This window comes from Sparus aurata, chromosome 16, assembly GCF_900880675.1.
Source record: "Sparus aurata chromosome 16, fSpaAur1.1, whole genome shotgun sequence".
In the NCBI taxonomy this organism is placed as follows: Eukaryota; Metazoa; Chordata; class Actinopteri; order Spariformes; family Sparidae; genus Sparus; species Sparus aurata.
In genome coordinates, this window is record NC_044202.1 from 716286 (window position 1) to 728873 (window position 12588).

At 46.5% G+C, this 12588-nt stretch overlaps 1 protein-coding gene across 3 annotated transcripts in view; it reads right to left on the bottom strand.

Annotated features, from left to right (window-relative positions):
• Nucleotides 1–12312, bottom strand: part of hectd1 (HECT domain containing 1) — a 31392-nt gene extending 19080 nt beyond the window's left edge. For 2 of the 3 annotated variants that reach the window (XM_030443514.1, XM_030443511.1), the window contains exons 1-16: nt 12083–12312; nt 6128–6294; nt 5474–5623; nt 5162–5396; nt 4396–4623; nt 3772–4053; nt 3392–3662; nt 3201–3277; nt 2745–2843; nt 2495–2609; nt 2024–2198; nt 1722–1860; nt 1379–1549; nt 1061–1283; nt 637–972; nt 27–238 (exon numbers count right to left, since the gene is read on the bottom strand). In XM_030443514.1, coding sequence (XP_030299374.1) covers nt 27–238; nt 637–972; nt 1061–1283; nt 1379–1549; nt 1722–1860; nt 2024–2198; nt 2495–2609; nt 2745–2843; nt 3201–3277; nt 3392–3662; nt 3772–4053; nt 4396–4623; nt 5162–5396; nt 5474–5613 — 2703 coding nt within the window. In that variant the 5' untranslated portion in view covers nt 5614–5623; nt 6128–6294; nt 12083–12312. The remainder of the gene's footprint in view (nt 1–26; nt 239–636; nt 973–1060; nt 1284–1378; nt 1550–1721; nt 1861–2023; nt 2199–2494; nt 2610–2744; nt 2844–3200; nt 3278–3391; nt 3663–3771; nt 4054–4395; nt 4624–5161; nt 5397–5473; nt 5624–6127; nt 6295–12082) is intronic. The other variant, XM_030443513.1, reaches the window with a different exon arrangement.
• Nucleotides 12313–12588: the final 276 nt, after the last annotated feature.

Below are 12588 nucleotides of genomic sequence, written 5' to 3' on the forward strand. Positions count from 1 at the left end.
ATTATAAGTGGTGTGTGTTTGTGTACCTGTCGGTTGGTGTGCAGCTCCCAGGCGGACTCCAGCTGGGTGGAGATGTTCCTCAGGGTGACCACCACTCCTCTGGGCATGCTCTCTACAGCTTTGAAGTGGTCGTCGTACAGCTCCCTCGCCATGCTCTTCACCTTCTGCTTCGTCTTCTCCAGCTTCGACTTCAGCTTCCTGCCTCGCTTCCCCGTCCAGCCCGTCACGAACTCTGAGCCTGCACACAAACACACACACACACACACAACGTCAACACAAACCTGAACAGTCGTGCTACAACTTGATGTGAGTGTTGCTGCTGATTGTATTTTTCTTAGTGCCTTTTACCGCTTTTGTTTGTTTATTTGTAATTCATTATCCTTTATTATTTCTATGGCTCTTTATCTGTTTTTATTTCCTCTCGTCTTATTACAGATCGGTGAACTGTTGAATGTTTATTGTGTCATATTATCTTCCTGCGGTTGCTTGTTTGTTAACGTTCTCTGTAGACTCTTTAAAGACGCTGTAGAAATAAACTTGTGATTATTATTGTCATTAATATATAATTTAAGCTAACTTCAACACAGCTGTTTCTGGTGTGAAACTACAAGATTTAAAACGTTCCGTAGTTTTTACAGTTCATGTTGATGTGTTGCTGTAACAGCTGCAGCAGGACTCGTGGAGCGGCAGGGATTTGCTGACACACACCCAGTGAGGTCTCGGCGGTGAACGAGTGTTTGGTTCCTCTGTTGGACTCGAAGACGAAGCCCGGCAGGTCTTCCTTCAGGATGGTGGCCTGCTGTCCGTCAGAGTTGTGGATGGCGATCTCTCCGTCCTTCAGGCAGGTCAGAGACCAGTTACCCACCGTCAGCTTAGTGGGACCCACACTGGACAGGATGGGCTGACTGGCTGTGACCGGCTTCACCTGACTCCTCGCCCGCTGCAGCTTCTCCAGGAACTCACTGCGAGACTCTGCTCGGGAGGAGAGGAAGGAGATCTGTCAGAGCAACAAAGACAACATGAGATGAACCTTCTGTGTGTTCTGAGTCTGTGTTCCTACCAGAACTGTCCGACCCGCCCTCTGGACTCCCGCTGGAGTACATGGTGGCCAGCTTCCCGTCCAGGATGAACCTGAACCAGCCGTTGGAGCCGTTGGAGAGCTCCAGTGCAGCAGCGTCGGACCAGATGTAGAGACAGTCCCTCCCTCTGATGATGGACCAGTCCTTCCAGTGATACGGCTTCCCCTGCTGGATCTCCCTCGCGTCCTCCTGCACCTCCTCCTCCTGCACACAACAAACGGTATTCAGTTAGATTCATTTATGCCGCTTCCTCCTTGAGCATCAAACCTGCAAAAAAGACTAATTTCCACACACGCTACCTTCTCAGGTTTAGCCTCGTCCTCGTTCTCGTCGTCAGATGCCGGTCCAGCCAGAGTGGACACCTTGTTGATGACTCCCAGTCGAGCCAGCTGATCGAGGAAAACGTCTCCTCCTTTATCCACCAGGTCTCTGATGATCTGCAGAGCCAGCAGGTGACCGTCGTCGTCGTCCTGACACACAATGAAAACATTTCACGTCACTCTACGTGGACATTAGCCCTCAGTTCTGATAATAAGTTAAAAGGCCTTAAGAATGTCATTGGAATCACAGATATACAGTCAGATGTGATGGCCTGTCAGAGAGCAGGAGGATAAAAAGCGTCATTAAGTCATAATGTTGTACCTCCTGGTCCAGGACGGTCGCAGTGATCTCCACCAGCACGGTGGGAAGGTTGTGTCCCGTCTCGCTGTCACACACCTCCTTCAGCAGAACCTCACTGCTGTAGTGAACCATCTTCCTGATCAGAGCCAGACTGGCTTTCCTACACACACACACAAACACACTCAGCTGTCACAACATTTCTTTTGATTACATCTACAACAGACAGACTTGTTTTCCCACTTCAGCTTCTGTCTGTTCATGTACATCACCTCTCATCTGCTCTAATTAAATTAAGATTCAGTTCACAGTTGTGGTGAGGTTACCTTATAGAAGGCAGCATGGTTTGCTGAAAGGTTTGTGCAAAAACAGGCAGAAGTCTCCTCAGGTAGATGGGAGCCATCTCTGGGTCTCCTTTGGGCTCGCTGCCCTCCTCCTCCTCCTTGTTCACATCTTTCTTCTTTTTGTCGTCGCCCTTGTTCACCGGACACATCCAGTCTCCTGAAACACAAACAGATTAGTGTGACCTCACTGGTGCTTTGTGAACAGCTCCAACTACTTCCCCTGATCTACAGTTCTTATCTGTGTCAGATAAGATTTACAGCTGTTTTCAAAGTGATGACGTCTGGAGCAGCTTCACTGTAGGAGAAGCTTTTCTATTCAAAAGATGATCGGGATGTTTAAGGATAAAAAAGGTGCTTAAAGACTAGAAGAAGGAGGAGAAGAAAGAGGGTGAGAAGAGGAGAGGAGGAGAAGAAGAAGAAGAAGAAGGAGAAAGTGGAGGACTCCTCACTCACCAGGCGACTGCAGTATAGCCACCACCTCACTGTGTCCTCTCTCTCTCGCCTTGTCCAGAGGAGTTTTCCCGTCCTCGTCTCTCAGGTCAGGGTTAGCTCCGTGACGCAGCAGAGTCTGCGCACACAGAGACACACATTAGAAATCAGAACGCAGAGACGATTTAAATGTTCGTAATCCATCAGCCACGATCGAGATCCTTTGAGGTAACTCTCAAATGGAGTCGTGTTCCATCCAGTGTGTTTGTGTTACCTTGGCTACTTGTGGGCGTCCGAAACAGGCAGCGTAGTGTAGTGAGGACGACCTCTGACCTCTGTTGACGTCCGCCCCCCTCTCACACAGAAACTCCACCTGGAACAACATCAAACAAACGGAGATCACAGCCATGAAATCAGAGTCGACCAGAGACAGAACTCAGATCTGGAATATTACATTTATTATCAGTTTACACCAAAAATTTCAGCATCAAAGATGTGTAAAAGAGGCAGGATGTATTTTTCTTCTCCGTCAAAATGTTTGATAACCACATTTGATGGATTATTGCAAAAAATCTGAGTGCCAATATATTGACTTCACACTTTTTCTACGGCATCTGCTTTGAGAATCAGGTGTCTGTCAGGCCCTTAAATCCAAGCAGCGAGTGTGACTCATAAATCATTAAAGACTTAGACGACGGTCAGAATCTGTGTTCATTGTTTTTGTTTTTACCATTTCCTGTGTGCCAAAAGCTGAAGCCCAGTTAAGCAGCGTCTGTCCAACATCGTCCATGAAGTTCACCTCAAAAGCTGCAAGAGAAAGCAGGAAGGTGAACAAGAAGAAACTTTACAACAACAAAACACGATTCATTAGGATGCAGATAAAAACATCTGTGATAACGACGTCTTTCTGTGTGTTCGTACCTCCGGTGTCGATGGCGTCGATCAGAGCGTCTGTGTCTTTGCTGCGGATACAGTCGATGAGCTGTCGGTGCGATCTCTCCCCTGAACTGTCGAGGCGTCGCAGGCCGGGGATCCGCCCCGTCGACCCCGCTGTGGATTTGGGCAGCGCCTTTCGTCCCTCGAACAGGAGCACCAGCAGGAGGTCCACCAGCCGCATGGTGTCCAGCACGCAGCGCTCGTCTCCTCCCAGAGCCGACTCCATCGAGTCTGGCAGCGCTGAACGCAACAGGTCCTGAGGACGGGACAAGAGAGAGATCACATCAGACGACCTGCAAATCTCAAGTTCATGTTCCTTCTGTAAATATTTGTTATTCTGTCTGGTTTCAGTTGAGTCGACCTACATGTGTGACGAGCGGCGACCCTCTGCACAGCGTGGACAGCAGGCTGACGATGGTCGACACCTGGTTGCTTAGTTTAGAGTCTGGAGCCGAGGGGGCGGCGCCGGTTGAGGTCCGGCCAGGCTTACAGGAAGAGGAGGGACCCGACACCGTGCCGCCGGCGGCTGCCATGCGGGACAGCAGCTCCTCTGTCAGGCCATGTTTGGCTAAAGGGGCGGGGTCCACACCGCGGCGAGTGAACCGGTCGGCCAATGAGGCGAAGCAGCGCAGAGCACCATCTGACACCTGGAGGACAAGAAGGGTTTAGTTCTACTGAGACCCCTTTTCAATCCAGAACCAGGAACCACTTACATCAGGGGGGGCGGGGCTACTGTGACCAAGGACCAACTTAAACCACCATTTTTTAAAACACTTTTTTTCTTATCCACGGGAGAATAAACAGAAGACTTTTACTATTCTCACTAACTAAATGATGTTGGGATGTCGGTGTAGACATGCGAAGCCCGGAGCAACAACTAAGACTTGATGTAGTCGCTGTAGTCAGTGACTGAATCAGGCGACTCTACGGTGGAACAGCAAACTGGTTCTGAAAAGGTTCACAGGTTGAACCAACTCGTCTGTAGTCACCTGGTGGTCCTCGTGTTTGAGGAGGCTGGACAGAGACTCCACGCAGGTCTCCAGAGACGAGTCCTGAGGCTCCATCTTGCTGCAGAGCCGGGACACCACGGCCATGGCCGAGTGCAGAGTGTCTTTGTGAACCAGGTGACCGCTGTCTCTGATGAAACTCAGCACACAGTTCAGACCGCCGGCCTCGAACACGGCACCAGACTCCCGGGTACAGATCAGCTCCAGCACCTGGACCACAAACACACATTACAGTCCATTAGATAACTCAGAGACAGATGTCAAACCTGAGAGCTGAATACAAAGAAAAAGCTTCAGTTAAAACAAATTTATGTTTCAGACGTCCCTGAATTCAGTTTCAAATAAACAAACTCTTCGAATACACAAAACAGGAAATATGTTCACTATTTACTGGAGAAACCTGAGAAACTTAAAATACCAGGAGATGAAAAAGCACCTGACAAGATAAACATAGCTGAAGTGATCAGCAGGACAGATCAGTGATCAGTGGAGACATGAGACACAGACAGAAGAAAGACCACGACTGTCCTGTGACGGTTATTAATAAACCTCTAGGAGCACATGCTCGTGGATCTCCTGCCTGTGGTGTGGCTGCGATCCAAAACTCAACAACACAAACACACACCGGAGCCGGCTGAGCTCCGACCAGCTCTCATCATCACGTCTCCAGTTCAGGACCAGGATCACACACACACACAGTCTCTGATGACATCACTCTGATCACCTGTAGCAGCTGCCTGTCACCCACCTTGACACACTGCTCGGCGAGATCTCTGCTGGTCCTGTTGTTGAGCTCCACCACCACCAGCCGGTTGCACAGCGCCTTGATGGCCCCGTCCACTCCCACAATCCTCCGGGTGCACTCGGCAGACACGTCCAGGTAGTAGGTGATGGCTCTGGCTGTGACCTCCAGCACGTTATCTGGAGCGCTCTCGTCCAGGAAGATCTTACAGAGCGCCGGCAGGAACGTCCGAGGAGGACACCTGTGACAGGAGAGAGACGATCAGTCCACCAATCGCTGACTTCCAGACTAAACTCATCGTTCAGGACCAATACTCACGTCTCGAAGCAGCGGTCGACGTTGTCCGACATGAGCAGCAGCATGCAGAGCTGCTCCAGAGCGATGAGCTGCATGTCGCGCTCATCGCCCTGACCCATCTGCAGCCACTCCAGCAGGGTGTCTGGGTCCACGTCCGCCATGATGGCTAGCCTGAAAAACACACAAAGTGCACCCAGTAACAGCATTAGTGTGATAGTGATAGTGTTTCTGTCAGTGTTAATATGAAGATACATGTTTCATTGAAATACGTCAGAATACTGCGAAGTGGTGACAAGTTATCAACATCCAGTGGTGACACGTAAACACAAAGGAACTTGAGATTCAGTCTATTGTTGTTCCCTGTTTCCGACTGCCTTGTCTGCAGGAAGTGGGAACAGGGTCAACAGGCAATTATTAGTAGGTTGACCCGGATTTAAAAACCTGTGTAGAGCCGCTAATTCTGGTGGAAAAGTGGCCTGTTATAATGTTTCTACTGTAAAATAGACAACTTTACTGTGAAAACACAGAAAATTTAATGTAACATTACAGCGATGACCTGTGTTACGCTGCTGTTAGCATGTTAGCCTGTGTTCCATGTTGGACCACTTGTAGTCCTAATGTTTAATTATTAGATACACCTTGTTACTGCTCCAACAGCATCACATGACCTCTCACCTGGGTCCCCGTTGGCTACCCGGTCTGGCTCAGCGCCCAATCACTGCTCAAAGTTCTGTTGCTGTTTGGGACTCATCCAACCAACCGAACGGAAGGAGAGAGGAAATGAGGACGAGGAGGAAGTAGCTGGCTCTCACAGGGGCTTCTGGGACATGTAGTCTCTTCACCTGCAGCAGCAACAAAGAGAGGACGTAAAGAAGACATGTAAACAACTGACAACACAGAAAGAGCACAAAATAATGATGTCATCCACACAGCAGGTAAATATTGAGTTAATCATTGTTTATACAGGGAAGTGGATAATTCCTGGATGACTCAAGCATAAGTTTGTTTAAGTAAAGGAACTGATTAATTCCTGGATAACTGTAGCTTCTGTAGTTTAAACAGGCAGTTGGATCATTTCCGGACGACTGCAGCTCGTGTAAACCGGTATCAGATAATTCCTGGATGCCTGCAGCTTGTTAATGTCACTTCAGTTGAAAGCTGAAAGCTGTTTTATCTTCAGTGGATCGTCTCTTGCAACTAACTCCTTATTTACTGTCAGAAGACACAAAGACAGTTCAGAAGCTCATGTTTGACTCTTCAGCCTCATTCTGACTCCAAAAGTAAACAAACAGGTGCTGACTCAGCGACACACAACATGGCCGACCACCTTAACTACACTTTCACATCGGGGAGACGCTTCACAGTCAAACAACTGACAAATATATAGCGTCTGTCTATCACTGACTTGATACGTGCTCGCCATCAGTCCACCAGACTTGGTGACCTGCAGCGGTGCTGTTCACTTTCCTGCATCGAGCGTCAGTAAATCTGACTGACTGGGTTGATATTTGTGTGTTTGCTGTTGAGGGACATAAAAACATTGATTTTTAAGTTTTCCCTTTAAGCCTACGACATGAAAGATTTGATATAACCTCATCGCTGTATATGGACGTGGGTAATTCCTGGATGACGCCCAGGAAGCTTCCAGGCAGAATTTATGTTCCTCACATGCTGAGACGAACGCCTAATTAGAGCGTAGAGGTAATCATCTAATTCAAAGGGTGAGCTGAAGCTGAACAGAAGGGAAGTACAGAATAGAGCGACCTGCGCTGAATGGTTAAAAAGTTCAGGATGAATAAAAACATTTTACCATTTGATTCTCGTGCAACAAACGGACTGACAGCAGTAATAAAATGTGAACCGCAGCACGTGTGAGAGGAAGTTCAGGATCTGACGAGCTCGTTTAACTCCGTGTTGTCGTCACGGACAAACAACTGAACTCTGATGTGGTTTTACCGTTCAAACAGAGTGAGACAGACGGGAGGCGTTCACGGCTGAAACACTTCCAGAAGCTCCACCGGCGACTCAAATCAGCCGACATGCAAATGAAGCACCTCGATATGAAAAGCTGGAGCTGAGCAGACAGTCGCAGGAAACACGAGCTTTAAATGAGGCGGCCTGAAACCTCCAGGACGGAAAACTGAAAACACATTTTACACTTTTATATTTCGTCTGCAGACACTGAAACACTTCCTGGTCCAGTTAATAATGTCAGGAACTAATAAATCAATACAAAAATGTAAACGATCTTTCTGGGTCGGGGATGTGGTTTGGCGGGCTGCCTGGGAAAATAATCTGACAGTCCTTCATGTCTGTGGTCACATTTCTGTTTTTATGACACAGAAAACACATTAAACATCTCTTCATCGTTCAGAGACGCTGGAACGTCCGACATCAACAAAGGACCAATAACAACATTTCAGAAAAACGCGGCCTTGCTGCTTCTGTCATTATTCTGATTGACAGAACATGGAGGTCGTGTTGGGTCGGGAGAAACTGAGTTGGTTTAAAAAATGTGTTTGTTGAGGCAAAATACATTTTAACATTATGTCCTCCATTAACGGCCTCATTGTTTGGTCCATTAAAGCAGCAGAACAGAGTCAGCTGTTTGTCCTTTAAGCTCAGTTTGTTATTTCAGTCATGAAAACAGATTTGATTCTTGGGTTTGTTTCAGGCGGTGAACATGTTTCTCTTCTCAGGAACATTTCTGCCCATAACTACGTTTAAAATGTCCCAACATGTTCAGGCGACTGTCAGAGGAAAGAAACCACAAAATAAATATTCACTCTTAACAAACTGACAGAATGATGATCTTACTTCTCTTAGAAAATTGGACAAAAACATTAATTGATTATGCCGACTAATATAAAACTCGCCAACTGGGGTTAGGGCAGTTTTATATCGATGTAATAAAGCCAAAACAATTAATGTTTATAATATCAATGTGTAACAGCAGTAGTGGTCACACACTGTGGCAGCAGGCGGCACAGGGAGACTGATTATCAGCTGATTATTGAAGACAACATTAAACATCTTTTCTGATAATCCGTATTTTTCGTGTCCAATTGCCAATAAAAATAAGATTATATTATGTGAATATCATTTAGATCCTAAACGGTTCATATAAAGTAAAACGTCCAAAGGTTTTACAACATCACGTCTGTCTCGCAATTAAAGTCCACTCGTGTTCTGGAGGTTCAGACGGGCCCTGAGGATTCAGGGACGGCCACCATGCCTGTGCTGAGGCCGGGACATTTGGAAGCAGCCCAACACTCACAGACCGTCAGAGACTGTCGACCTCAACATCCAGTCGGCTAATATCCACATTAGAAACCCCCCCAAAGAAAAACACTGGTTTTGAGCTGCAAATGACAATTATTGAATATCAAACATCCATTTTCTTCAACAGAGGATCAGACAACAGTGATAAACGGCCGTGAAGATGTTCAGTTAAAGTCACGTCCTCAGATACTCTGTTACTCAAACACGAGAGAATCTGGAACCGTCCACATGTTCACACACATTAACAACCAGGTGGAGATGACGTTTTTACTGACTTCCCATTGTATCAGGAACACAGCAGCACTGCATGCTGGGAGTCTGATGGTCCAAGCTAAGTTGATTAGGGCCTAATTTGAAGCCACCCGACCTGCCGGTCTGTCTGTGTGTCTGTTAGAAACAGGCTGAGCGGGACAGATCCTCTTATCAACAGATTAATCATCACAGCGTCCTGACCTCCTCCTCCCCCGTCAGGCCCGGGGGCGACCACAGCAGGACCGGGTGAGGCTGACCCAGCTCGCTCAGTCACCCCTTTAACCCCTCACAGCCCCCAGACTGAGGTCAGCCATCACACACACACACACACACAGACACAGACACACACACACACACACACACACACACAGACACACACAGACACACACACACACACACACACACATTTCCTCGGCCCTTTACAGCCGGTTCAGGTCTTATTGTGAGCGACAGAACAAAGGCCGTCACCTCACAACATTCAGACACAATGAAGCTGAGAGGAGAACCGGGTCCAGTTCAAACACACAGCACCATCTGCACAGAACCAACTTTCCAACTGAGCCCAGTCTGAACACTTTGAAGGAAACGTAGCTTTAGCTTTTCGCCCTGATCTGATTTTATCTCATTCATTATTTAATTCAGACGGATTTCTGTAGCTAACATCAAAGTTAGCATCGAGCAGAAGCCTGCAGGATTACTCAACTGGGTTTTGGAGGATTGCAGAAAATAATCTGAAGTTTATGATACTTCCGATCACGACGATGTTCACAGGTTAACAAGACTTCTGTGACTGTTGAAGGATAAATTAAAGCTCTAGCAGTAAAAAGCTAACGCTCGGCTCTAAACAGACGACATCACGGTCACATGACTTGTCACCACTGAGTGTGAGTTTGTTTCCTTTCCTGTTTCCTGTTTCATGACAAAATCTAGTTTTAATCCTTCTAACCAGATCTACAACATGGCTAACTAACTAATTAACAATTAACTACTGCTGCAACTAACAACTGTAATCGCTCTACATCTGCTCATCACTGTTTCAAGTCATCTACTGGATTATAATCTGAAGAGAACAGAGAGATGCTCATCATCAGGCCTGCAAACAACCGATCGTTCATCGTTCACTATTCTGTCGATCGTTTTCTGGATTTATTGATTATTTGTTTGGTCAAAATATTCACATTTAACGAGCTGACAACACAGAATGACGACTTTCTCTCTCAGAAAATTACTCAAACCACTAAATCAATTATGAAAATAGTTTGCGATTAATTCATTACTTAATAAGAATTCAATTAACAGCTGCAGCTCTGATTCCTGAAGCCTCAAACGTTTAGTCTGAAGCAGTGTAAGAACAAGATCCAGATGTTAAAGCAGCGGATGTTCTGAAGCTCTGTGATCGATGACACCGGGAGGGAAACTCGTCAATCACAGACAAAAACAAAACCTGTATGTAGGTCAATTATGAGAACAGCTGTAGGTGTTCAAACATACGTGACAACCAATTAAATTAACATTCTGTGACCATTAACAGAGATAAGAAGCTGCATCAGAGCCTCAGAACTGAAGCCGGACATTTATGTTACCAACGATCAGACAGCTGAACACGAGCCTGATAACAGGTCCAGTTCTGATGTTATAAGACGAAGTTTAAGTTTTAAACCAACTCGTACAAAACTCCATAAAGCCCTCAGATAGAAACAAACACTTTAACATGTATAATTCCTCTTTAAGAGCAGGAGGAAGGCTGAGCGTCATGACAGAAAGCTCCAGAACAGCTGACAGCTGGCTCAGAGAAGAAGAAGAGATCTGATGATGGAAGCATTAAAATAACAAGTCAGTGTCATTAAAACACAACTAATTATAACTGATTACTGTCATTTGTCTTCAGTGAAGGAGGACGGTGGTCTGAATAAACATGTCTGACTGTTACAGAAAAGAAGGTGATGGAATGATTAGTTGGATTAATTTTGACTTTGTACATCTTAATTATTACGATGTTTTTCATATTCTGCCTACAGCTGGCAGAAACGAGCTTCCACTGATTTCTCTGTGTGTTTCCACCTCAGCACGAACCGGACTTCTTCTAGAATATAACCCGTCCTGTGGCTGGACTCAGTCTGTTGGACTCAGTCTGTTGTCAGCTTAATGAAGCTGAATATGAAATCATTAGACAGGCAGATGAATCAGCAGCAGCTGTTGTAGAAATCGTTAAACTAAGTCCTCAGTTACTCAGTTACTCGTGATTATTTCCATGTTCTGCGGCCCGACGTGAACAAACCTTCTTTGTTTGAGCCTTCAAACTTGTCCAGCGTCAGAAACTGACGCCACAGACACACTTGTTACGAGCGAACTGGGAAAATTACATAGTTCAGCCTTATCTGACAAAGATAGCTGTGTGACCCCGAGTTTCATCATCTGTCCGGGGCATAATGAGCCTAATTATTCCATCAGACACACATCAACATAAGAGGATATAGCAGGGAGACGTTACTGGTAACGTTAAGCCCTCCAGCTAGCTGTCCAGACGGGTAACCAGGCTTTAATGGCCAAGTTACACACAGTTTATAAGCATTAGCTGTTAGCATCGGCATGCTAACGTTACGCTGATTAGCAACAGCGATGTTGTCAGGCCTGTAAAACAAACTGCAACTCAAGGAAAATATCCTCAACATACAACCAGGATCCCAATAGTCCGAGGAGAAGTTCTGTGTTGGTTTGTAACCCAGCACACAAATTAATGTCAAGCCACGAAACCCGGCTGGTGTTAGCCGGCTAGCATCAAGCTAGCTCCTCTTAACGCTACCGTTAGCTGAAACAGCGACTTCATGTTTCTGAGATTAAACCGCGTTTGTTACCGACAGTAAAGCTTCACTAACACAACGCCACGGTAATAAATACTAACGTTATCCCAGCGTGTGAGCTGTACGTGCGGCCTTAATGTCCTAATCAGCTAACTACATCCGCGGCCTCGGGCTCCAAACGCGATCCGCGGGGCTCGAGTTCCGGGAGAGCCGGCAGGCCGCAGCTCAGCCGCGGACTCACACCACGAGCGACACCGGCCCGGACTCGCTTTCACCTGCGGGATGAGCCACTCACCGTTTTTTCTTTTCGGCACAGAGACGATGAGCGGAGCTCTGAATCAGAATCTTCTGGGTCCAACTGAAGGGGGATAAGCTGTATCTATCGCCGATGCCGGGGGTTAAATCAAGGCGTTCCCATTTCTCCGGAACGGGTGTAAAAAGGTCAGAGTGGACGGCGAGGCGATAAACACAGCGGAGCGGACTGAAATGGAGAGGAGCCGACTGCTGCTGCCGCGTTCAGGAGCCGACTCTGAGCTCGGAAATACGAGACACAACAACATGCATCATTTTAGATCATTTATTTTTACGTCTTTTCCCAGAATCTCCTCATTTTTTAAAATATTTTCCTCTCGTAGTCAGTTGTTGAATATAAGTAATTATATTGCTCTGTGTGGCTGGTACACAAAATGATTATTTAAAAAAGTTGTGCCAATAATGGGTCATTCCATGCCAACTCACAACTTTTCCCAGTTCCTATCAGGGATTCCCTTGTAAAATTAATGTTGAAACTTCCACTTTATT